The 26,357-nt window shown below is 49.6% G+C and overlaps 1 protein-coding gene across 2 annotated transcripts in view; it reads left to right on the plus strand.

Moving 5' to 3' along the window:
* The first annotated feature begins 19,562 nt into the window (after positions 1-19,562).
* hps1 (HPS1 biogenesis of lysosomal organelles complex 3 subunit 1) overlaps positions 19,563-26,357 on the plus strand; it is a 40,850-nt gene continuing 34,055 nt past the window's right edge. The window contains exon 1 of one of the 2 annotated variants that reach the window (XM_072479678.1): positions 19,563-20,553. In XM_072479678.1, coding sequence (XP_072335779.1) covers positions 20,437-20,553 — 117 coding nt within the window. In that variant the 5' untranslated portion in view covers positions 19,563-20,436. The remainder of the gene's footprint in view (positions 20,554-26,357) is intronic. The other variant, XM_072479677.1, reaches the window with a different exon arrangement.

Raw genomic sequence — 26,357 nt, forward strand, 5'->3', positions numbered from 1 at the left:
CTATCCCATCTCCCCTCCCCTCTCCTCCCACCTATCCCATCTCTCTCTCTCTCTCTCTCCTCCCCCCCCCCCCCCCCCCTCCTCTCCCAACCCCAGAAGCAGAGGGGGAGATGAGTAGAAACTGCTTTACGCAGCAAGTTATGATGATCTGGAATATGCTGACTGAAAGGGTGGTGGAAGCAGATTTAATAGAAACTTTCAAACATAATTGTATAAATACTTGTAAACGCTTGTAGGGCTGTGGGGAAAGAGCAAGGTGGTGGGATAATTTGGAGAGCTCACTGAAAGGGGCAGCACGGTAGCATAGTGGTTAGCACAATTGCTTCACAGCTCCAGGGTCCCAGATTCGATTCCGGTTTGGGTCACTGTCTGTGCGGAGTCTGCACATCCTCCCCGTGTGTGCGTGGGTTTCCTCCGGGTGCTCCGGTTTCCTCCCACAGTCCAAAGATGTGCAGGTGAGGTGGATTGGCCATGATAAAATTGCCCTTAGTGTCCAAAATTGCCCCTAGTGTTGGGTGGGGTTACTGGGTTATGGGGATAGGGTGGAGGTATTAACCTTGGGTATGGTGCTCTTTCCAAGAGCCGGTGCAGACTCGATGGGCCGAATGGCCTCCTTCTGCACTGTAAATTCTATGATAATTCTATGAAAGAGCCACACAATCACAATGAACTCAATGCCCTTTGAACGGTGAACATTTATGATTCAGCTCCTCTCCAGGAGGTGAGAGTTTATATTGGGATATGACTCATTGGAATTACATCGCACAGTGATCCACTAGAGTATGGGTTTTTCTGTGTGTCTAGGCATCATTGTCAGAAGCTACACAATCACTTTGGGCTATCACAAGTCGAGATTGATTTCAATCCCTCCCAAGGTACATGGCCAGGGTCCCATGAATACAGATCAGGAATAGGCAATTCTACCCCGATTTTAACCTGACAAAATCGGACCAAGTAATTGAAGCTGGGATGAACAGAAAAGGCTGGAGAAAAATCAGCAGGATCTGTGGAGACGTTCCGTCGCTAACGTTCTGAGTCCAACGTGACTTCTTCTGAACCCTTCCGTGCCACAGCTCCAAAGAAGAGTCATGTTGGACTTGAAACTAAATGCTGATGCCACAAAGGTAGGTAGGGAAGTAAGTTGTGAAGAGGACGTAAGGAGGCTACAAAGGGGCACAGATGGGTTAAGTGAGAGGACAAAGATCTGGCAAATGGAGTACAATGTGGGAAAAATGTGAAATTGTCCATTGTGGCAGGAAAAATAAAAGAAGCTTATTATCCAAATGGTGAGAGATTGCACAGCTCGGATGCATGAATCACAAAAGGCTAGTATGCAGGTACAAGTAATTAGGGAAGCGGATAGAATGTAATTTTTTAGTGTGAGGGGAATTGATTACAAAAGTAGGGAGGTTATGCTTCAGTTGTACAGGGTATTGGTGAGACCACATCTGGAGGAGTACGTGTACAGGATTGGTCTCCTTATTTTAGGAAAGATATAAATGCATTAGAAGCAGTCCAGAGAAGGTTTACTAGACTTGGTCCAGGAATGGGAGGGTTGGACAGAATCATAGAATTTACAGTACACAAGGAGGCCATTCGGCCCATCGAGTCTGCACCGGCCCTTGAAAAGAGCACCCTAATTAAGCCAACACCTCCACCCTATCCCTGTAACCCCACCTCACCTTTTTGGGTGAAGGTATGGGCAATTTATCATGGCCAATCCACCTAACCTGCACATCTTTGGACTGGGAGGAAACCGGAGCACCCGGAGGAAACCCACGCAGACACGGGGAGAACGTGCAGACTCCGCACAGACAGTGACCCAAGCCGGGAATCGAACCTGGGACCCTGGAGCTGTGAAGCAACTGTGCTAACCCCACTATGTTACCATGCAACCCTTACAGGTCCTGTTTGTAATCACTGGAGTTTAGAAGGGGACTTGATTGAAACATATAAGATCCCGAGGGGTGTTGACAGGGTGGATGTGGAGAGGATGTTTCCTCTTGTGGGCGAATCTAGAGCTAGGGGTCACTTTAAGAATAAGGGGTCGGTCATTTAAGACAGAGATGGGGAGAAATGTTTCTCTCAGAGGGTCCACAGTCTTTGGAAATCCCTCAAAAAACAGTGGAAGCAAAGTCTATAAGGCAGAATATTAAAATATTGTTAACTGGTAAAGAAAGAAAGCACTTGCATTTCTGTAGCACCTTTCACAATCTCAGATCATTTGGTAACCAAAGTGTGCACAGCAAGCTCCCACAAACAGCAATACAATGATGAGCAAATCATCTTTTCTTTTGTAATGTTGGTGAAAATAAATGTTGTCCCCGGCACAATAAGATCAAGGCTGTTTTCCAAGTCTTTACGCATCCAACAACGGGTGGTCACACAAGGAACGCAAGCCCAGGAAAATGTGGACCAGCAACCTCGGACTTTCAATTCAGAAATCACAGACTGTGGGCCTTGGATTTCTCCACCAGAGCTCCCTGCGGTTGCCACTCCTTGCTGGGAAACATCGGATTGCGGAATCAACGTTCCTGTATCAAGAGGTGATGTGAGAGATGTGGAAACCTTTCTCTTAACATTGATTTTTTTTTTTTTAATTAAATATTTTATTGAAAATTTTTGGTCAACCAACACAGTACATTGTGCATCTTTTACACAATATTATAACAACACAAATAACAATGACCTATTTTATAAACAAAAAATGAATAAATAATAAATAACAAAAATGAAAACTAGCCCTAATTGGCAACTGCCTTGTCACAAGTAACACTCTCCAAAAATATAATTTAACAGTCCAATATATAATTATCTGTAGCAACGACCTATACATACTATACAGTATATATTAACAACCCTGAGAGTCCTTCTGGTTCCTCCCCCCCCCCATCCCTCTCCCCCACCCCCCCCCCCCCACCCCCGATCCTGGGCTGCTGCTGCTGCCTTCTTTTTCCCATTCCGTCTATCTTTCTGTCTTTCTGCGAGGTATTCGACGAACGGTTGCCACCGCCTGGTGAACCCTTGAGCCGACCCCCTTAGGACGAACTTAATCCACTCTAGCTTTATAAACCCCGCCATGTCATTTATCCAGGTCTCCACCCCCGGGGGCTTGCCGGGGTACTAGGGACGCAAAGGCCAAAACATCGGCCTCTCTCGCCTTCTGCAGTCCCGGCTCTTGTGCAACCCCAAATATAGCCAACCCCCAGCTTGGTTCGACCCGGACTCCTACTACTTTTGAAAGCACCTTTGTCACCCCCATCCAAAACCCCTGTAGTGCCGGGCATGACCAAAACATATGGGTATGATTCGCTGGGCTTCTCGAGCACCTCGCACACCTATCCTCCACCCCAAAAAATTTACTGAGCCGTGCTCCAGTCATATGTGCCCTGTGTAATACCTTAAACTGAATCAGGCTTAGCCTGGCACACGAGGACGACGAGTTTACCCTGCTTAGGGCATCTGCCCACAGCCCCTCCTCGATCTCCTCCCCCAGCTCTTCTTCCCATTTCCCTTTTAGTTCATCTACCATAGTCTCCCCTTCGTCCCTCATTTCCCTATATATATCTGACACCTTACCATCCCCCACCCATGTCTTTGAGATCACTCTGTCCTGCACCTCTTGTGTCGGGAGCTGCGGGAATTCCCTCACCTGTTGCCTCTCAAAGGCCCTCAGTTGCATATACCTGAATGCATTCCCTTGGGGCAACCCATATTTCTCGGTCAGCGCTCCCAGACTCGCGAACTTCCCATCCACAAACAGATCTTTCAGTTGCGTTATTCCTGCCCTTTGCCACATTCCATATCCCCCATCCATTCCCCCCGGGGCAAACCTATGGTTGTTTCTTATCGGGGACCCCCCCCCAAGGCTCCAGTCTTTCCCCTATGCCGTCTCCACTGTCCCCAAATCTTCAGTGTAGCCACCACCACCGGGCTTGTGGTGTAGTTCCTCGGTGAGAACGGCAATGGGGCTGTCACCATAGCCTGTAGGCTAGTCCCCCTACAGGACGCCCTCTCTAATCTCTTCCACGCCGCTCCCTCCTCCTCTCCCATCCACTTACTCACCATTGAAATATTAGCGGCCCAATAATACTCACTTCGGCTCGGTAGTGCCAGCCCCCCCCCCCTATCCCTGCTACGCTGTAAGAATCCCTTCCTCACTCTCGGGGTCTTCCCGGCCCACACAAAACCCATGATGCTCTTTTCAATCCTTTAAAAAAAAGCCTTCGTGATCACCACCGGGAGGCACTGAAACACAAAGAGGAATCTCGGGAGGACCACCATCTTAACCGCCTGCACCCTCCCTGCCAGTGACAGGGATACCATATCCCATCTCTTGAAATCCTCCTCCATCTGTTCCACCAACCGCGTTAAATTTAACCTATGCAATGTGCCCCAATTCTTAGCTATCTGGATCCCCAGGTAACGAAAGTCCCTTGTTACCTTCCTCAACGGTAGGTCCTCTATTTCTCTACTCTGCTCCCCTGGATGCACCACAAACAACTCACTTTTCCCCATGTTCAATTTATACCCTGAAAAATCCCCAAACTCCCCAAGTATCCGCATTATTTCTGGCATCCCCTCCGCCGGGTCCGCCACGTATAGTAGCAAATCAGCTCCCCTCTAACCACCGCCTTCAACGCCTCCCAGACCACTCCCACCTGGACCTCCCCATTATCATTGAGTTCCAAGTACTTTTCAATGCACCCCCTCACCCTCAGACACACACCCTCATCTGCCATTAGTCCCATGTCCATTCTCCAGGGTGGGCGCCCTCCTGTTTCCTCCCCTATCTCCAAGTCTACCCAGTGTGGAGCGTGATCCGAAATGGCTATAGCCGTATACTCCGTTCCCCTCACCTTCGGGATCAATGCCCTACCCAGCACAAAAAAGTCTATTCGCGAGTAGACTTTATGGACATAGGAGAAAAACGAGAACTCCTTACTCCTAGGTCTGCTAAATCTCCACGGGTCTACACCTCCCATCTGCTCCATAAAATCTTTAAGTACCTTGGCTGCTGCCGGCCTCCTTCCAGTCCTGGACTTCGACCTATCCAGCCCTGGTTCCAACACCGTATTAAAATCTCCCCCCATTATCAACTTTCCCATCTCTAGGTCCGGAATGCGTCCTAGCATCCGCCTCATAAAATTGGCATCATCCCAGTTCGGGGCATATACGTTTACCAAAACCACCGTCTCCCCCTGTAGTTTGCCACTCACCATCACGTATCTGCCCCCGTTATCCGCCACGATAGTCTTTGCCTCGAACATTACCCGCTTCCCCACTAATATAGCCACCCCCCTGTTTTTCGCATCGAGCCCCGAATGGAACACCTGCCCCACCCATCCTTTGCGTAGCCTAACCTGGTCTATCAGTTTCAGGTGCGTTTCCTGTAACATAACCACATCTGCCTTAAGTTTCTTAAGGTGTGCGAGTACCCGTGCCCTCTTTATCGGCCCGTTCAGCCCTCTCACGTTCCACGTGATCAGCCGAGTTGGGGGGCTTCCTACCCCCCCCCCCCCTTGTCGATTAGCCATCACCTTTTTCCAGCTCCTCACCCGGTTCCCACGCAGCTGTATCTCCCCCAGGCGGTGCCCCCCCGCCCATCCTCTCCCATACCAGCTCCCCCCTCTCCCCAGCAGCAGCAACCCAGTAATTCCCCCCTCCCACCCCCCCCCGCTAGATCCCCCGCTAGCGTAATTACTCCCCCCATGTTGCTCCCAGAAGTCAGCAAACTCTGGCTGACCTCGGCTTCCCCCGTGACCTCGGCTCGCACCGTGCGACGCCCCCTCCTTCCTGCTTCTCTATTCCCGCCATGATTATCATAGCGGGGGAACCAAGCCCTTCTCCCTTGGCCCCGCCCCCAATGGCCAACGCCCCATCTCCTCCACCTCCCCTCCTCCCCCCATCACCACCTGTGGGAGAGAGAAAAGTTACCACATCGCAGGATTAGTACATAAAACCCCTCTTTGCCCCCCACATTCGCCCCACCACTTTGTTCGAACGTTCTTTTTAATAACCCGCTCATTCCAGTTTTTCTTCCACAATAAAAGTCCACGCTTCATCCGCCGTCTCAAAGTAGTGGTGCCTCCCTCGATATGTGACCCACAGTCTTGCCGGTTGCAGCATTCCAAATTTTATCTTCTTTTTATGAAGCACCGCCTTGGCCCGATTAAAGCTCGCCCACCTCCGCAGTCCAGTCTTGATAAACGCGGATCACCGCGTTCTCCCATTTACTGCTCCGAGTTTTCTTCGCCCATCTAAGGACCATTTCTCTATCCTTAAAACGGAGGAATCTCACCACTATGGCTCTGGGAATTTCTCCTGCTCTCGGTCCTCGCGCCATCACTCGGTATGCTCCCTCCAGCTCCAACGGACCCGCCGGGGCCTCCGCTCCCATTAACGAGTGCAGCATCGTGCTCACATATGCCCCGACGTCCGCTCCCTCCACACCTTCAGGAAGACCAAGAATCCTCAGGTTGTTCCTCCTTGCGTTGTTTTCCAGTGCCTCCAACCTTTCCACACATCGTTTCTGATGTGCCTCCTGCGTCTCCGTCTTCACCACCAGGCCCTGTATATCGTCCTCATTCTCGGCTGCCTTTGCCTTCACGACCCAAAGCTCCCGCTCCTGGGTCTTTTGTTCCTCCTTTAGCCCTTCGATCGCCTGTAGTATCGGGGCCAACAGCTCTTTCTTCATTTCCTTTTTGATCTCTTCCACACAGCATTTCAAGAACTCTTGTTGTTCAGGGCCCCATGTTAAACTGCCACCTTCCGACGCCATCTTGGTTTTTGCTTGCCTTCCTTGCCGCTGTTCTAAAGGATCCACTGCAATCTGGCCACTTTCCTCTCCTTTTTCCATCCGTATCCAGGGGGGATTCCCTTCTGGTTTACCGCACAGTGTTTTTAGCCGTCAAAATTGCCGTTGGGGCTCCTATCAAGAGCCCAAAAGTCCGTTTCACAGGGAGCTGCTGAAACGTGCGACTCAGCTGGTCATCGCTGCACCCGGAAGTTCCCTCTTAACATTGATAATCATGGGCATATCAGTAAGCTGTAGGCATCTGGGAGGTGAGTAGTTAGTTTAAAAGCCTTACCTTTACAGGAGCAGCCCTTTGGATTTCGGCGGGAACCGGAAGTTCGACCTCTGGCAAGTGCCCCCCCCCCCCAACCAATAAATTCTGGTGGAGAGGAAACCCGAGACACTACACGTGTAGTGTCTCCCACCCGCCCTCCTCCTCTAACCTAATAATAAGACCCATTGGTGTAAGGTAAGTGCCATATTATATTATTATATTATTAGCATTGTGCAGGTCAAGGATTGGAGGTGGAGGAGCAGTCTTTGTCAGCGAGAGAACCTGAGAACATCTCAGAAGGTAAGCAAGTGATTTTTACTTTTATACCTGTTTTTCAAATTGTGTGTGTCGGGGGGAAACTGAAGTGACATCACAGAAAAGCTGTGACCTGAGTGGCTGGTTGGGATTCTAACCTAAATTTTTTTGAGTATTTGGGATCTAATTAAACATAATAACTTAATTATAATTTAGAGGATATCTAAGCCAGAGATCGGAGAATATTATAGTTAGCTATCGCATTTCTATTAGAAATCTAGTGCTAGGAAACAGATAGTTGACAGTAACTTTGAAATTTAAAAAAGTATTAAAAAAAAAAAAGACAAATTTTAATTTTAATTAATTGACGCAATGTCAGTTAGAGGGGTGCTGTGCTCTGACTGTGAGATGTGGCAGGTCCGGGAGGCTTCCAGTGTCCCGGATGGCTTCATCTGCAGAAAGTGCACCCAACTGCAGCTCCTCACAGACCGCATGGTTCGGTTGGAGCAGCAATTGGATGCACTTAGGAGCATGCAGGTGGCGGAAAGCGTCATAGATCGCAGTTATGTAAGTGTGGTCACACCCAAGGTGCAGGCAGAGAAATGGGTGACCACCAGAAAGGGCAGGCAGTCAGTGCAGGAATCCCCTGTGGTTGTCCCCCTCTCGAACAGATATACCCCTTTGGATACTGTCGGGGGGGATAGCCTATCAGGGGAAAACAGCAGCAGCCAGAGCAGTGGCACCACGGCTGGCTCTGATGTTCAGAAGGGAGGGTCAAAGCGCAGAAGAGTAATAGTTATAGGGGACTCTATAGTCAGGGGCACAGATAGGCGCTTCTGTGGACGTGAAAGAGACTCCAGGATGGTATGTTGCCTCCCTGGTGCCAGGGTCCAGGATGTCTCCGAACGGGTAGAGGGAATCCTGAAGGGGGAGGGCAAACAGGCAGAGGTCGTTGTACATATTGGTACTAACGACATAGGCAGGAAGGGGCATGAGGTCCTGCAGCAGGAGTTCAGGGAGCTAGGCAGAAAGTTAAAAGACAGGACCTCGAGGGTTGTAATCTCGGGATTACTCCCTGTGCCACGTGCCAGTGAGGCTAGAAATAGGAAGATAGAGCAGACAAACACGTGGCTAAACAGCTGGTGTAGGAGGGAGGGTTTCTGTTATCTGGACCACTGGGAGCTCTTCCGGGGCAGGTGTGACCTGTATAGGATGGACGGGTTGCATCTAAACCGGAGAGGCATAAATATCCTGGCCGCGAGGTTTGCTAGTGTCACACGGGAGGGTTTAAACTAGTATGGCAGGGGGGTGGGCACGGGAGCAATAGGTCAGAAGGTGAGAGCATTGAGGGAGAACTAGGGAATAGGGACAGTGTGGCTCTGAGGCAGCGCAGACGGGGAGAAGTTGCTGAACACAGCGGGTCTGGTGGCCTGAAGTGCATATGTTTTAATGCAAGGAGCATTACGGGTAAGGCAGATGAACTTAGAGCTTGGATTACTACTTGGAACTATGATGTTGTTGCCATTACAGAGACCTGGTTGAGGGAAGGGCAGGATTGGCAGCTAAACGTTCCAGGATTTAGATGTTTCAGGCGGGATAGAGGGGGATGTAAAAGGGGAGGCGGAGTTGCGCTACTTGTTCAGGAGAGTATCACAGCTATACAGCGAGAGGACACCTCAGAGGGCAGTGAGGCTATATGGGTAGAGATCAGGAATAAGAAGGGTGCAGTCACAATGTTGGGGGTATACTACAGGCCTCCCAACAGCCAGCGGGAGATAGAGGAGCAGATAGGTAGACAGATTTTGGAAAAGAGTAAAAACAACAGGGTTGTGGTGATGGGAGACTTCAACTTCCCCAATATTGACTGGGACTCACTTAGTGCCAGGGGCTTAGACGGGGCAGAGTTTGTAAGGAGCATCCAGGAGGGCTTCTTAAAACAATATGTAAACAGTCCAACTAGGGAAGGGGCGGTACTGGACCTGGTATTGGGGAATGAGCCCGGCCAGGTGGTAGATGTTTCAGTAGGGGAGCATTTCGGTAACAGTGACCACAATTCAGTAAGTTTTAAAGTACTGGTGGACAAGGATAAGAGTGGTCCGAGGATGAATGTGCTAAATTGGGGGAAGGCTAATTATAACAATATTAGGCGGGAACTGAAGAACATAGATTGGGGGCGGATGTTTGAGGGCAAATCAACATCTGACATGTGGGAGGCTTTCAAGTGTCAGTTGAAAGGAATACAGGACAGGCATGTTCCTGTGAGGAAGAAAGATAAATACGGCAATTTTCGGGAACCTTGGATGACGAGTGATATTGTAGGCCTCGTCAAAAAGAAAAAGGAGGCATTTGTCAGGGCTAAAAGGCTGGGAACAGACGAAGCCTGTGTGGCATATAAGGAAAGTAGGAAGGAACTTAAGCAAGGAGTCAGGAGGGCTAGAAGGGGTCATGAAAAGGCATTGGCAAATAGGGTTAAGGAAAATCCCAAGGCTCTTTACACTTACATAAAAAGTAAGAGGGTAGCCAGGGAAAGGGTTGGCCCACTGAAGGATAGGCAAGGGAATCTATGTGTGGAGCCAGAGGAAATGGGCGAGGTACTAAATGAATACTTTGCATCAGTATTCACCAAAGAGAAGGAATTGGTAGATGTTGAGTCTGGAGAAGGGGGTGTAGATAGCCTGGGTCACATTGTGATCCAAAAAGACGAGGTGTTGGGTGTCTTAAAAAATATTAAGGTAGATAAGTCCCCAGGGCCGGATGGGATCTACCCCAGAATACTGAAGGAGGCTGGAGAGGAAATTGCTGAGGCCTTGACAGAAATCTTTGGATCCTCGCTGTCTTCAGGGGATGTCCCGGAGGACTGGAGAATAGCCAATGTTGTTCCTCTGTTTAAGAAGGGTGGCAGGGATAATCCCGGGAACTACAGGCCGGTGAGCCTTACTTCAGTGGTAGGGAAATTACTGGAGAGAATTCTTCGAGACAGGATCTACTCCCATTTGGAAGCAAATGGACGTATTAGTGAGAGGCAGCACGGTTTTGTGAAGGGGAGGTCGTGTCTCACTAACTTGATAGAGTTTTTCGAGGAGGTCACTAAGATGATTGATGCAGGTAGGGCAGTAGATGTTGTCTATATGGACTTCAGTAAGGCCTTTGACAAGGTCCCTCATGGTAGACTAGTACAAAAGGTGAAGTCACACGGGATCAGGGGTGAACTGGCAAGGTGGATACAGAACTGGCTAGGCCATAGAAGGCAGAGGGTAGCAATGGAGGGATGCTTTTCTAATTGGAGGGCTGTGACCAGTGGTGTTCCACAGGGATCAGTGCTGGGACCTTTGCTCTTTGTAGTATATATAAATGATTTGGAGGAAAATGTAACTGGTCTGATTAGTAAGTTTGCAGACGACACAAAGGTTGGTGGAATTGCGGATAGCGATGAGGACTGTCTGAGGATACAGCAGGATTTAGATTGTCTGGAGACTTGGGCGGAGAGATGGCAGATGGAGTTTAACCTGGACAAATGTGAGGTAATGCATTTTGGAAGGGCTAATGCAGGTAGGGAATATACAGTGAATGGTAGAACCCTCAAGAGTATTGAAAGTCAAAGAGATCTAGGAGTACAGGTCCACAGATCACTGAAAGGGGCTACACAGGTGGAGAAGGTAGTCAAGAAGGCATACGGCATGCTTGCCTTCATTGGCCGGGGCATTGAGTATAAGAATTGGCAAGTCATGTTGCAGCTGTATAGAACCTTAGTTAGGCCACACTTGGAGTATAGTGTTCAATTCTGGTCGCCACACTACCAGAAGGATGTGGAGGCTTTAGAGAGGGTGCAGAAGAGATTTACCAGAATGTTGCCTGGTATGGAGGGCATAAGCTATGAGGAGCGATTGAATAAACTCGGTTTGTTCTCACTGGAACGAAGGAGGTTGAGGGGCGACCTGATAGAGGTATACAAAATTATGAGGGGCATAGACAGAGTGGATAGTCAGAGGCTTTTCCCCAGGGTAGAGGGGTCAATTACTAGGGGGCATAGGTTTAAGGTGAGAGGGGCAAAGTTTAGAGTAGATGTACGAGGCAAGTTTTTTACGCAGAGGGTAGTGGGTGCCTGGAACTCACTACCGGAGGAGGTAGTGGAGGCAGGGACGATAGGGACATTTAAGGGGCATCTTGACAAATATATGAATAGGATGGGAATAGAAGGATACGGACCCAGGAAGTGTAGAAGATTGTAGTTTAGTCGGGCAGTATGGTCGGCACGGGCTTGGAGGGCCGAAGGGCCTGTTCCTGTGCTGTACATTTCTTTGTTCTTTGTTTGTTCTAATAGGAGAGGTAGGGATGGTCAACTTGGTTATCCCATTGAACTTTTTACACTGGGACATAAACATGAATCCCAGATTGGTGCCTGTAAGGGTCCATTAGAACAGGGTTGTTCAAACTCAGGGTCGTGGAGCAATTGGTCGTGGCGTTCCAAATTTCGGGAGAAGTGCCCAAAGCCACAGCCAGCTTTTAATAATGCCGACCACCGACCGCCCTTTAAATACAAACGATGGGGTTTTCCCGCCAGAAGCGGTGGCAGAGAGCAGGTCATGCGTTCGGCATGTACATTGATGTCACGCACCCTGTAGGTCCATGCTCTGGGTGCAAAATCACGGAGGAGAGATTCCTCCATTTTGTCGCTGCCAGCAAGCAATAGGGCTGAGTGGTGAACTGAAGAACAAAGAACAAAGAAATGTACAGCACAGGAACAGGCCCTTCAGCCCTCCAAGCCCGTGCCGACCATGCTGCCCATCTAAACTACAATCTTCTACACTTCCGGGGTCCGTATCCCTCTATTCCCATCCTATTCATGTATTTGTCAAGATGCCCCTTAAATGTCACTATCCCTGCTTCCACCACCTCCTCCGGTAGCGAGTTCCAGGCACCCACTACCCTCTGCGTAAAAAACTTGCCTCGTACATCTACTCTAAACCTTGCCCCTCTCACCTTAAACCTATGCCCCCTAGTAATTGACCCCTCTACCCCGGGGAAAAGCCTCTGACTATCCACTCTGTCTATGCCCCTCATAATTTTGTAAACCTCTATCAGGTCTCCCCTCAACCTCCGTCGTTCCAGTGAGAACAAACCGAGTTTACTCAACCGCTCCTCATAGCTAATGCCCTCCATACCAGGCAACATCCTGGATCATTTTGTAATAAGGAAGAGAGGACGAGAGACACTAACGGGCCAGGATCTCACAATTGAATCTGCAGGAGAGAGCTTCTCAGTAGAGTGCACGGCAGGATAAAGCAGTGCTGGCGTGAGCTGTTTCCAGAGCTCCAGAGCTCCAGGGTGAACAGCCAACAAAGAAAAACGGAAATCAGGAACAAAGCAGTATAAAAGTGATTTCTTGAGGTGTGGCTGTGTTAATTGTGCCAAGGCAAATCAGGATGCAAAGCCCATGTGTGTTATATGCAGGGAAGGACTGGTAGATGAAAGTTGAAAAACCTCAAAACTTCAAAGGCATTTGAAGATTAAGCATGGCGAGTTCGAGAACAAACCTCTTGATTTTTTTTCAAAGGATGCAATGAGAACTTAAATTGTCAGCTGAGGTCCTTAGCAGAAATGTAACATTGAATGACAAATTAAGTGAGATGGTGAGGACCAAGCAGGCCCACCTGTCACATTAAAGGTAAGAGATAATGGTGGGTCGCTAAGGTCGGCTGACGTGGGTCACGAAGGTCAGCCAGTTGGTAAAAGTGGGTCCCAGGAAAAAAAGAGTTTGAAAAACACTGCATCAGAATATGACTTCTGATGCACGATCAATGACCACTGAAGCGAGGTTGTAGTCCAACTGAAGGCTTTAATAAGCGAGATGTTTCCCCCAGCAGCTCAGGCACAGAATGAAGGCTGCTGGGGCGCCACGGGTTCTTATAGCCCGCCTAGCAGGGCGGAGCTACCATACATCCTAACCAATAGAAAGCATATAGTTTCCACCAACGGTGCTTCAGCCTATCAGGTACCGTAATACCTATAATACCACATTCACCCCCTGTTAAATAAAGAGTCCGGATGGGGGCGGTGGCCTGAAACTACAAAACATGGCAACGTGGTAGAATTAGTTATGGAGGTACCGTAATACCTCCATACAGTGTTTAGTAACTATTTACAACTCTGATAGCTATGTACATTTGATGGTTTACATTTACAGTTTACAATTTTTAAAATGGAGCAATTAGATTACAGTTTACAGTCTACAATTTAAAATGAAGCAATCAGTCGATCGGAGGCCCTGGTCGTCCTCTGTGATCGTCGGAGCTTCGGCGGTGACTCCGGTGGAGGCTCGGGCGTCTGTGACTCCGGGAGCGTGGCTTCGATCTCCATGGCAGCTTCGGCACCCCTAGACGGCGCTGGTGGGGAAAACGGTTGACCTGGGGCGGGAGCGCCTGCGGGGAACGTCGGTGGGTGGGGGGGGCCTAGACGGGGCCGGCTGAAGGACTGATCCTCCTGTAAGGTGCTGCGGTGGAGGGGAAGGTGGGACTGGTGGCTGGGGTGTGCGTGGGGCTCCGGCCGGCGCCAGGTCTCGTAGGTAGACCGTATCTTGGCGGCCGTCGGGGTACGTCCCCGTAGGTGTACTGGGGGTTGGCATGGAGCAGATGGACCCTCTCGACCAACGGATCCGACTTGTGCGCCCGCACGTGTTTTCGGAGCAAGATGGGTCCGGGTGCTGCCAGCCAGGTCGGGAGCGAGGTCCCGGAGGAGGACTTCCTGGGGAAGACAAGGAGACGTTCGTGAGGTGTCTGATTGGTGGTCGTACAAAGCAGTGACCGGATGGAGTGGAGGGCATCCGGGAGGACTTCCTGCCAGCGGGAGACTGGGAGATTCCTGGACCAGAGGGCCAGTGTTCCAGACCGTTCCGTTCTCGCTCTCTATCTGGCCATTACCCCGGGGGTTGTAACTGGTCGTCCTGCTCGAGCTGATGTCCTTGCTGAGCAGGAATTGACGCAGATCGTCGCTCATAAAGGAGGACCCCCCATCACTATGTATGTAAGCGGGAACCCGAACACTGCAAAGGTGCTATGGAGGGCCTTGATGATGGTGGTTGCGGTCATGTCGGGGCAGGGGATGGCGAATGGAAACCGGGAGTACTCGTCAGTCACGTTCAGGAAGTACGTGTTGCGGTCGGTGGAGGGGAGGGGGCCTTTGAAGTCCATGCTGAGGCGTTCAAAGGGACGGGAAGCCTTTATCAGGTGCGCTTTCTCTGGTCGGGAGAAGTGCCGTTTGCACTCCGCGCAGATTTGGCAGTCCCTGGTGGCTGTCCTGACCTCCTCGATGGAGTAGGGCAGGTTGCGGGTCTTGACAAAATGGAAAAAGCGAGTGACCCCCAGGTGGCAGAGGTCCTCGTGGAGGGCTCGGCGGCGGTCCACTTGTGCGGTGGCACATGTGCCGCGGGACAGGGCGTCAGGAGGCTCGTTTAGCTTCCCGGGATGATACAAGATCTGGTAGTTGTAGGTGGAGAGTTCGATTCTCCACCGTAAGATCTTGTCGTTTTTTATCTTGCCCCGCTGTGCATTATCAAACATGAAAGCAACCCACCGTTGGTCCGTGAGGAGAGTGAATCTCCTGCCGGCCAGGTAATGCCTCCAATGTCGCACAGCTTCTACTATGGCCTGGGCCTCCTTTTCTTCTGAGGAGTGGCGGATTTCAGAAGCATGGAGGGTACGGGAGAAGAAGGCCACCGGTCTGCCCGCTTGGTTGAGGGTGGCCGCCAGAGCTACGTCGGACGCATCGCTCTCGACCTGGAAGGGGAGGGACTCGTCGATGGCGTACATCGTGGCCTTTGTAATGTCTGCTTTGATGCGGCTGAAGGCCTGGCAGGCCTCTTTCGACAGGGGAAAAACTGTGGATTGGATCAGGGGACGGGCCTTGTCCGCATAGTTGGGGACCCACTGGGCGTAGTAGCTAAAAAACCCTAGGCAACGCTTCAGGGCCTTGGAGCAGTGAGGGAGGGGGAACTCCATAAGGGGGCGAATGCATTCAGGGTCGGGGCCTCCATTTCGCACTACGTAGCCGAGGATGGCTAGGCGGTCGGTGCTAAACATGCATTTATCCTTATTGTATGTAACGTTAAGGATTTTTGCGGGCTGGAGAAATTTTCGGAGGTTGGTGTCGTGGTCTTGCTGGTCGTGGCCGCAGATGGTGACATTATCGAGATACGGGAATGTTGCCCGTAAACCGTACCGGTCAACCATTCGGTCCATCTCTCGTTGGAAGACCGAGACCCCGTTCGTGACACCAAAGGGAACCCTTAAGAAGTGATAGAGCCGCCCATTTGCCTCGAAGGCAGTGTATATGCGGTCACTAGTGCGGATGGGGAGCTGGTGGTAGGCGGACTTGAGATCCACCGTGGAGAAGACCTTATAGTGCGCAATCCTGTTTACCAGGTCGGATATGCGGGGGAGAGGGTACGCGTCCAGCTGCGTAAACCTGTTGATGGTCTGACTGTAGTCAATGACCAACCCCGGTCTTTAACCACCACTACTTGAGTTCTCCAGGGGCTGTTACTGGCTTCAATGACCCCTTCCCTCAGAAGCCTTTGGACCTCTGACCTAATAAAGATCCGATCCTGGGCACTGTACCGTCTGTTCCTGGTGGCGATGGGTTTGCAATTGGGGGTGAGGTTCGCAAACAGGGAAGGTGGGTCGACCTTAAGGGTCGCGAGGCCGCAGACAGTAAGGGGGGTATAGGGCTGCCGAATTTGACCCAGGAGTGTAGCCGCGCAGAGGTGGGGAAGGACGTAGTGCGGAGATTTTTGAACTCCCTTCCCTGGACTGTGAGGTTTGCTACACAAAACCCCTTTATCTCCACTGAGTGTGAACCGGAGGCCAGGGAGATTTTTTGATTAACGGGGTGGATGAGGAGAGAACAGCGCCTCACCGTGTTAGGGTGTATGAAGCTCTCCGTGCTCCCAGAGTCGATTAGGCAGGACGTCTCGTGCCCGTTGATGAATATGGTCGTTGTAGCAGTTGAGAGTGTTCGAGGCTGAGACTGATCCAGGGTCAACAAGGCTAATCGCAGCAGTTGAGAGTTCTCTTCGGGCAGTGCGTGGTCAGCCGAGCTGGGGTCCTGTGGGTTCATCCAAGATGGCAGCTCCCATTGGTCGCACATGGCTGAGGATGCACAAAATGGCGGCGCCCATCCCTCCAACGTGGCGTCCACGGAACAAAATGCTGGCGCCCGGGGTCTGCACGTGGCCCTGGAATATGAAGATGGCGGCGACCGCTGGCCGCACGCGGACAAGTTTGTGGTTGCGGTCCGCATTCGCCGCCAGAGACCGCGGCAACCGCACGGGCTTGACATACCCCCACGAAATGGCCCTTGTTGCCGCATCCCTTGCAGGTGGATGCGGGGGCCGGGCAGCGCTGGCGAGGGTGCTTGGCCTGCCCGCAAAAGTAGCAGCGGGGCTCCTCGGGGTTGCCAGGCCGCCTTGCAGCGCTGGCCTGTGGGGGGATGGGGGAAGTCTCGGGGTCGGCCGCGGAGGGGTTCCACACTGCCCAGGGGGCTGCCGCGCGGTCGGGAATGTAAGCGCGGGCGTTCCTGGAGGCCACGTCCAGAGATCCTGCAAGGGCCCGTGCCTCCTCGAGACCCAGACTGTCTTTTTCTAACAGTCGCTGGCGGGTTTGTGAGGATAGCATACCTGCCACAAAAGCATCCCGGACTAAGAGTTCCGTGTGTTCGCTCGCCGAAACTTGCGGGCAGCTGCAGCTTCTTCCCAACACCAGGAGTGCAATGTAGAATTCTTCCAGCGATTCCCCAGGGGCTTGTCGCTTTGTTGCAAGCAGGTGCCGGGTGTAGAACTGGTTTACCGGGCGAATATAATGTCCTTTTAGCAGCTCTATTGCTGCATCGAAGTCTTCCGCTTCTTCGATGAGGGTGTAAATCTCCGGGCTCACCCTTGAGTGCAGGACTTGCAGTTTCTGCTCTCCCGTGGGTGTGTTTTCGGCCGTCCCAAGATACCCTTGCTAGTGCTTAAAGATTGCTGATGAGTTCGCCGCGTGGGGGCTAAGTTGCAGATACCCCGGCTTGATTCGGAACTCCATCCTTTCTTCTTAAAAAACTAGCTTATAAAATTGATGCACGATCAATGACCACTAAAGCGAGGTTGTAGTCCAACTGAAGGCATTAATAAGCTTGATGTTTCCCCCAGATGCTCAGGTACAGAATGAAGGCTGCTGGGGCGGCACGGGCTCTTATACCCCGCCTAGCAGGGCGGAGCTACCATACATCTTAACCAATAGAAAGCATAGTATAATGGTGCTTCAGCCTATCAGGTACCGTAATACCTATAATACCACAACTTCTTTATAAGTAAAATAAATGTATAATAAAGGAAATATTCATTGGATGCCAGCTGTGGCTCTGTAGGTCGCACTCTCACCTCAGGCAGAACAATGTGGGTTCAAGTCCCACTCCGGAAATTTGACCATGTGTTCCAGTGAGGGAGAGCTACACTAGCAGAGATGCTGCCTTTGGGATGAAACACTGAGGCACAACGTCCCTCTCACAGGGGCGTGACGTTCCCACTGACAATGTTTGAAGAATAGCAGAGGAACACTCCCCTCCCTAGTACCCTGGCCCAATATTTATCCAACAACAATTGCTTTTATACAGCATGAAATAAAACATGGCAAAGTGCTACACTGGAATGTTAGCAAACAAAATTGGACACCGAGCGAGATAGGGAGATATTAAATCTGATGGCAGAAACACTTGATCGGAGGCAGAAATTAAGGAGCGTGCTGAGGACGGAAAGGGACGTGTCAAAGTGGAGAGGTGCAGGGAGGGTATTCCACGGCTTAGAGCCCAGGCAGTTGAAGGCGACATGGTAGCACACTGTTGCTTCAGAGCTCCACGGTCCTCGGTTCAATTCCCGGCTTGGGTCACTGTCTGTGCGGAGTCTGCACGTTCTCCCCGTGTCTGCGTGGGTTTCTTCTGGGTGCTCCGGTTTCGCCGTGTCTGCGTGGGTTTCCTCCGGGTGCTCCGGTTTCCTCCCACAGTCCAAAGATGTGCAGGTTAGGTGGGTTGGCCATGCTAAATTACCCCTTAGTGTCCAAAAATGGTTAGGTGGGGTGACGGGGATAGGGTGGAGGTGTGGGCTTAAGTAGGATGCTCTTTGCAGGCTGGTGCAAACTCGATGGGCCGAATGGCCTCCTTCGGCACTGTAGGGATTCTATGATTCTATGAATCGGGAATGGTCAGGAGTCCAGAGTCGGAGGGGCGCAAAGGTCTTGGGAAGGCTGTGGGGCTGGAGGAGGTTACAAAGGTGGGGAGGGTGACTCACAAAACTGTTGGCCCCCCAAACCATACATCCTGTTCACCTTGCTGTCTGTGGGATCTTGCTACACCCGACTGATCGCAAATGTATCGAATTGATTGTAAAGTGCTTTGGGATGCTCGGAGAAAGGCGCTATATAAATTAATGTCCTTTCTTGCACACTCAGATCAAACTTTAAAGCACAAAGTGTATCCAGTGTAACCCAGGGATCAAAGGCACCATCATGTTCACTGCCTGAGGCCCTGCACCTTCTGGAGCTGCCACCACAATGTGGGTGAGCTACAGCTCTCTCAGGTGCTAGGCTGACTCTGGATGGGCAGAATGGCCCCGCCCTCCCTCCGCGCATGCGCATTGAGGTGCCCAGCACCCCATAGCGTCACTCAGGGACCGGCCAATCACTGGCTCCTGGGGGAACAGCGCACACCTGATTGGACAGGCCTGTCGGGGCTCTCAGGTTTGATTGGATGTTGCTGCGCAGCCGCCTCCTAGCTGATTGGCGGAGCGGGTCCGGCGCCGCTGATTGGTGGGGAGGGTGGGTGAGGCGGATCTGGTCGGGAGTCTCGAGCAGAGTTCGTTTATTTTTCAAATCGGATTCGGGAAGTGGGAGCGGTAGCGGCAGCGGATAAAGAGGTCATTGGGGTCCTGAGCTCAAGGGGAGGGTCATTGGGGTCCTGAGCCCAAGGGGAGGGTCATTGGGGGTCCTGAGCCCAAGGGGAGCGTCATTGGGGTCCTGAGCCCAAGGGGAGGGTCATTGGGGGTCCTGAGCCCAAGGGGAGGGTCATTGGGGGTCCTGAGCCCAGGGGGAGGGTCATTGGGGGTCCTGAGCCCAAGGGGAGCGTCATTGGGGTCCTGAGCTCAAGGGAAGGTCATTGGGGTCCTGAGCCCAAGGGGAGGGTCATTGCGGGGCCTGAGCTCAAGGGGAGGGTCATTGGGGTCCTGAGCCCAAGGGGAGGTCATTGGGGTCCTGAGCCCAAGGGGAGGGTCATTGGGGGTCCTGAGCCCAAGGGGAGTGTCATTGGGGTCCTGAGCCCAAGGGGAGGGTCATTGGGGGTCCTGAGCTCAAGGGAAGGTCATTGGGGTCCTGAGCCCAAGGGGAGGTCTGGGGTCCTGAGCCCAAGGGGATGTCATTGGGGTCCTGAGCCCAAGGGAAGGTCATTGGGGTCCTGAGCCCAAGGGGATGTCATTGGGGTCCTGAGCTCAAGGGGATGTCATTGGGGTCCTGAGCTCAAGGGGAGGGTCATTGGGGTCCTGAGCTCAAGGGGAGGGTCATTGGGGTCCTGAGCTCAAGGGGAGGGTCATTGGGGTCCTGAGCTCAAGGGGAGGGTCATTGGGGTCCTGAGCTCAAGGGGAGGGTCATTGGGGTCCTGAGCGCAAGGGGAGGGTCATTGGGGTCCTGAGCTCAAGGGGAGGGTCATTGGGGTCCTGAGCTCAAGGGGAGGGTCATTGGGGTCCTGAGCTCAAGGGGAGGGTCATTGGGGTCCTGAGCTCAAGGGGAGGGTCATTGGGGTCCTGAGCCCAAGGGGAGGTCATTGGGGTCCTGAGCCCAAGGAGAGGTCACTGGGGTCCTCCGCTCAAGGGGAGGGTCATTGGGGTCCTGAGCTCAAGGGGAGGTCCGGGGTCCTGAGCTCAAGGGGAGGTCCGGGGTCCTGGGCTCAAGGGGAGGTCCGGAGTTCTGATCTCCAGCAATTGGTGGTCCTTTGTACTGGGGGTATTTACCTGGGGTGCAGCAGTGGGTAATGGCAGGGTTTTAGGGCTGTGGCAGTCGTGTTTAGATGGTATTGAGTGGCACTGGGAGCTGTGGTGATGAAGTGCCTCCTGATTGCCAGCGAGAGTGCCCAGGTCCTCTTTTACTGGACCGACCAAGAATTTGAGGCGAGCCTGAAGCATCGATTCGAGAATTTGGTGGAGCAACACAGAGAGGTAAAATGGAGAGTGCAGGGTGATTAGGCTGCTGTCTCTCGTGGTGGACTGTAGATATACTGCCAGTGGCCATTCTTCATGAGTGAACGTGGAATGCTGGCCGGCCTACCTCAATAATTGGGGAGAGCTGTTACCCCCACTGCCTTCAGCATGACTGCCATGATGTGGATATGCCGGCGTTGGACTGGGGTGGGCACTGTCACTAGCTTTCGGAGCACTGCTCCTTCCTCAGGTGAATGAAGAGGTATTCAAAGTATCGTCTTACATCATGACTTTATATATATATATATATATATATATATATATATATATATATATATGTTTCTGGAACCCATCTCTTCATTTACCTGAGGAAGGAGTTGTGCTCCGAAAGTTAGTGATTCAAAACAAACCTGTTGGACTTTAAATGGTGTTGTAAGACATCTTGCTGTGTTCAGCATGACTGACAGATTTTGGGACAATAAGGATTAGAAAACCAAACGTGTCGATTTATTTTAAAACCAGCCAAAGTCTAATTGAGTTGGGAAACAGCTTCAGGACCTGAATGATTTCCTATGTTCCAGTGGTTCTGGCTGTGTTGTGTTAACCTGACCTCTTCCTCGGTCAATGTTGTATGTGGTAGTATTCCGTTACTAGCAGGACTTGGATGACGGTCAGTCTAACTAACTTCCATTGTTGGAATCGTCAAAGGGATTGTCCCAGCCAGTATGGCTCAGTTTCAGACAGACATTCTCTGCTTAATCATTGCTCCGGAAATTATTTGTTGTTGCTGTTTCTCTACTGTAGGTTGTTAGGGGAAATTTTGGGGATGATATTCCCCACCTGTAACTTTTTCTTCGGAGCATGGGAACTTCTTGGTAATGGGATCACCAAGACACTACCTTGCATGGATCAACCACGAGATCCTGGAGAATGTGGACCATTTTCTGTATCTTGAGAGCCTCTTGGAGAAGGCCGACTGAGGGAAAAGAATCTTTGAGAACCTGCATCTTACACTTGAGACTAAGGTTGTGGTTTACCGGGTAGCAGTGATCCCCGCACTCCTTTATGCTTCAGAGACTTGGACAACCTACAGCAAAGCACCAAGGATGCAGCATCAGCGATACCGTCACAAGATCCTCCAAATCTGGTGGCAGGAAAGGCAGTCCCAGCAACAGCGTCCTCTTCCAAACCAACCTGCCCACCATCGAGGCATTAATCGCAAAAGAACAGCTCCACTGGGCGGGTCATTTTGTTCTGGGCATGACTCCAGATTCCTGAAGCAACTACTCGGAACTCAGTCATGGAAGGAGACTCCCAGGATGACAGTGGAGAACATCAAAGATCGCCTCATTTCCACTGACTCCTGCGAGACTGGCTTGTGACTGACAAAAGGGGGCAGGTTTATTCGGGAAGAAACTGAACACGTCGAGAGACTTTGTCGGGAATGTGCAGTGTTAAGTAATGGGTTAAGAGACATTGCAATTAGTTGTCTCATTTATGTTAAGTATCCATTAATTGACACATGTAAAGGGGCTTCAGGTGGCCTCTGTCAGGTGGTGTGTTGTTAAGAGTTTGTGCAGAGGCATTTGAAGTGAAATAAATGGTGTTTGGTGAAAAGGAACAAGAACTTTAGACTCTTCATATCACAGCAACTAAATTGTCTAACAATTGGTAGCAGAGGGTGGTTGCTGTGTAAATGTGAAGGGTTGAAAGACACAACTTTTCCAGATCAAACCAAGGAGTGAGTGATAAAAGGGAAAAAAAGGGATTTATGGCTGAACCGAGGATAAAGATGGCTGGATATGACTATACTTCCTTATTTTCTGAAAGGGAATCGTACGACCAATGGAGAAGTGCAGTAGTTATGTGGACTAAGGTAACTGCTTTGGGAAAGAGAAAACAAGGTATGGCATTGGCTCTTTCTCTACCATATGGCAGTAAAATCCAAAACAAAGTGCTTTCTGAGCTGGAATTGGAAGAGTTAGACTCAGAAGAAGGTCTGGAGACTTTATTACATTATATGGATAAGATTTATAAGAAAGATGACTTGTTAAGTGCGTATGAAGCATGGTCGGATTTTGATGAGTTCCGGAAAATGGAGGATATCTCCATGGAAGACTATATAATGGAATTTGGCAGACTATATAAAAGGCTGCAGAAACACAATCTGGAATTTCCACAGTCTGTGTTGGCCTTTAAATTACTTGACTGTGCTAGAGTGAGCAACATGGATAGGCTCCTGGTTTTGACAGGAGTTCAGTTTACTGATGAGGATACCTTATTCGAACAGATGACAAAAGCTTTACAAACGTTTCTGGGGAAACATTTGATTCTGATAGCTCTGATGACCCAAATAGATCAGCCTGCAATAAGGCAGAATATGGAAGATACACTAGTAACAGGATGGCGAAATCGTATGGCTACGAACAGGGCTCAAGACTATAGACGGAGACCGAGACAAGGAAATTATGAAGACCGAAACCCAGTTAGAACCTACAATAGGAAGATGAACCCCAGAAATGCACGGGGCGTGATAAATCGATGTTTTCGATGTGACTCTCAATACCATTATGCTTTCAACTGTCCAATTCATTATGAGAGTGTTTGAAGCGACACATGACACTGACGAGTCAGAAGAGGAAAAAGATAGTGACCAGAAAGAAGGCATTGTCCTATTGACAAGCAGTTTTACGCCGGTAATGAGGGTGTTGGTTGCAGAATCCTTCAACTGTGCTGTATTGGACAGTGGCTGCACATCTACTGTGTATGGAATTGACTGGTTAAAATGTTACCTGGACTCTTTGAATGCTGAAAATCGTAACAAGGTTAAGGAATTTGAAAGTTCCACAAGTTTCAGGTTTGGGGATGATAATACTCTGAAGTCACTGAAAAGAGTGGTGATCCCTTGCAATATTGCCGGAGTGAATCATTTCATTAGCACGGATGTTGTATCAAGTGAGATACCTTTGCTTCTGAGCAGACCGTCGATGAAGAAAGCACACGTTAAACTGGATATGGAACAGGATAAGGCAACAGTTTTTGGAAAGACGGTGGACTTACAATTTACACAGTCGGGACACTATTGTATTCCATTACTGACAAATAATTTTTCAAGTAGAGTGGTTAAGGATGTGTTAATGGCAGTTGAAAATGGGACTTTAGCTTGTGTTATTAAAACTGCATAGGCAATTTGCACATCCGTCTCCTCGGAGGATGAAAAATTTATTAAAGGATGCAGGGGTAAGGGATGACGACTATACTAAACTGATAGAACAGGTTAGTGACCGCTGTGAAGTTTGTAGGAAGTACAGAAGGACACCAGCACGACCGATAGTAACCCTACCTTTGGCCAGGGATTTTAACGACATTGTGGCCATGGACCTTAAGATCTGGGATAAAGCAAATAATATATTTATTTTGCATTTTGTAGATTTAGCTACCAGAATTAGTCAATCAACGATTGTACGAAGTAAAGAAAAGAGAGTAATTCTGGATCAAATCGTGGAAACATGGATAGGGACAGGAATAGGTCCATCGGCAAAATTCCTTACGGACAATGGGGGAGAATTTGCTAATGATGAGTTTAGGGATATGTGTGAAAACATGAATATCAAGAGTCATGAATACGGCTGCAGAAAGCCCATTTAGTAATGGTGTCTGTGAAATAAATCATGCTGTCATCGATGACATGCTTCGGACAATTTTGGCAGATCGACCAAATTGCAGGCTAAATTCAGCTTTAGCATGGGCAGTACATGCAAAGAATTCATTGCAGATGGTTGGGGCTATAGTCCTTACCAATTAGTGCTTGGTAGAAATCCTAAAATTCCGTCCATTTTGGATGACCAGCCTCCAGCTTGGGAGGGGACTACAATTAGCTCTGGTTTTGCTGAACATTTAAATGCATTACATAGCAGTAGAAAAGCTTTTTTGGAAGCAGAAGTCTCTGAAAGAATTCGCAGAGCTTTAAGACATAACGTACGGCCATCAGATGCCGTTTTTCAGCGAGGAGGCATAGTATACTATAAGAGAGACAATTCTAATGAATGGAAAGGCGCAGGGAAGATCATAGACATAGATGGCAAAACAATTATTTTGCAACATGGTAATCAAACTGTTTAGGGTACATTCATCAAGGATAATGGGTACAGATTACAAATTTTCAAATTTAGACAGAGCAGACAGACATGACGAGGAACCAGAGTCATCTGGTACGCATGTGTTACAGAACTATGAGGACCAATTAACTGACATAGACAGGGTTTCTGTGGAGGAACACAACACTTCTGGTGAATTAGAACAGGCCATTTTTCCGAAAAGGCAACTGCCAAAAGTTGGTACAAAAGTGACATACTTGCCTGAAGGGTCTAGTCAATGGAAGGATGCAACTGTTAATAGTAGAGCAGGGAAGGCCACTGGAAAGTATAAACATTGGTTGAATATACAGCATTCAGGGGAAGGAGTCAAGACAATGAAAAAGTTATTGAAGAAGCTAAACAGCAAGAATTGCATAGTTGGAGTGAATTTGGGGTATACACGGAAGTACCGGATAGGGGACAAAGAGCTCTATCCCACAGATGGATTTGCACGGAAAAGGTTCTTCCGGATGGAACTTATAAGGCAAAGGCCAGGCTTGTGGCAAGGGGATTTGAAGAAAACTTAGAGGATCAGGATTTAAGGGTAGATTCACCTTCAGCAGGAAAGGTTATTTTAAAGATCATCTTGGCTCTATTAGCCACAAAGGCATGGGAATGCAAATCTATAGATATAAAAGCTGCCTTTTTGCAGGGGCATTAGCTCCAGAGAGACATTTTTCTCCGTCCTCCTAAAGAAGCAGCTAACGCAGAAGGGGTACTCTGGAAGTTGAACAAATGTGTATATGGATTAAATGATGCATCTAGAGTCTGGTATTTCTCGGTAAGGTCAGTTTTGTTAAAGTTAGGCTGTTGCCAGTTGAAAGCAGATCCTGCAATGTTTTACTGGCACTATAAAGGAAATCTTTCTGGCATTTTTATGATGCATGTCGATGATTTTTTGAAGGGTGGGACTAGTGATTTTGAAGCTGTTGTAATCTCTGGTTTGAGGAAAGAATTCAGGGTTGGAAGTCAGGCTTCCGGTGCATTTAAATATATTGGACTGGAAATTGGACAGACTAAGTCAGGGGCAACTTTATGTCAGCAATCTTATTTGGAAAGCATCACCCCAATAGCAATTAGTCGTGGCCGAATTTCACAAAAAGACGCAATGGTTTCAAAGATAGAAAAAGCGCAACTGCGAAGTTTAATTGGGCAACTGAACTGGTTAAGTAGACAAACTAGACCGGACATGAGTTTTGATGTCTTAGAGTTGAGTACAAAAATGAATGATCCCAAAATGGAAGACATAATAAGAGCAAATAAAGCGTTGGCCAAACTAAAAATGCAGGAGTGTGTTTTGAAGTTCCCGGTTTTAGGTGACCTTGAGCACTTGAAACTCATAGTTTATAGTGATGCGTCCTACGCAAATTTATGTGATGGGGTTTCAAGCGCAGGAGGTTTTATAATTTTCCTTTTGGGGAACAATGGTAAATGTTGCCCGCTTGTGTGGGAAACAAAGAAAATAAGGAGAGTGATAAAAAGCACTTTGGCTGCTGAGACGTTAAGCCCCTTGTAGAGGCGGTGGATATGGCCTTTTATATAACTATGATATTGCTAGAAATTTGGGGATTTGGGTAATATACCTATTGACTGTCACATTGACAATAAATCCCTGTGGGAAAATGTGCACGCTACAAAAAGTGTCAATGAAAAGAGGTTACGGATAGACATCGCAAGTTTGAAGTA

Source organism: Scyliorhinus torazame, chromosome 16, assembly GCF_047496885.1.
Source record: "Scyliorhinus torazame isolate Kashiwa2021f chromosome 16, sScyTor2.1, whole genome shotgun sequence".
Taxonomy (NCBI): Eukaryota; Metazoa; Chordata; class Chondrichthyes; order Carcharhiniformes; family Scyliorhinidae; genus Scyliorhinus; species Scyliorhinus torazame.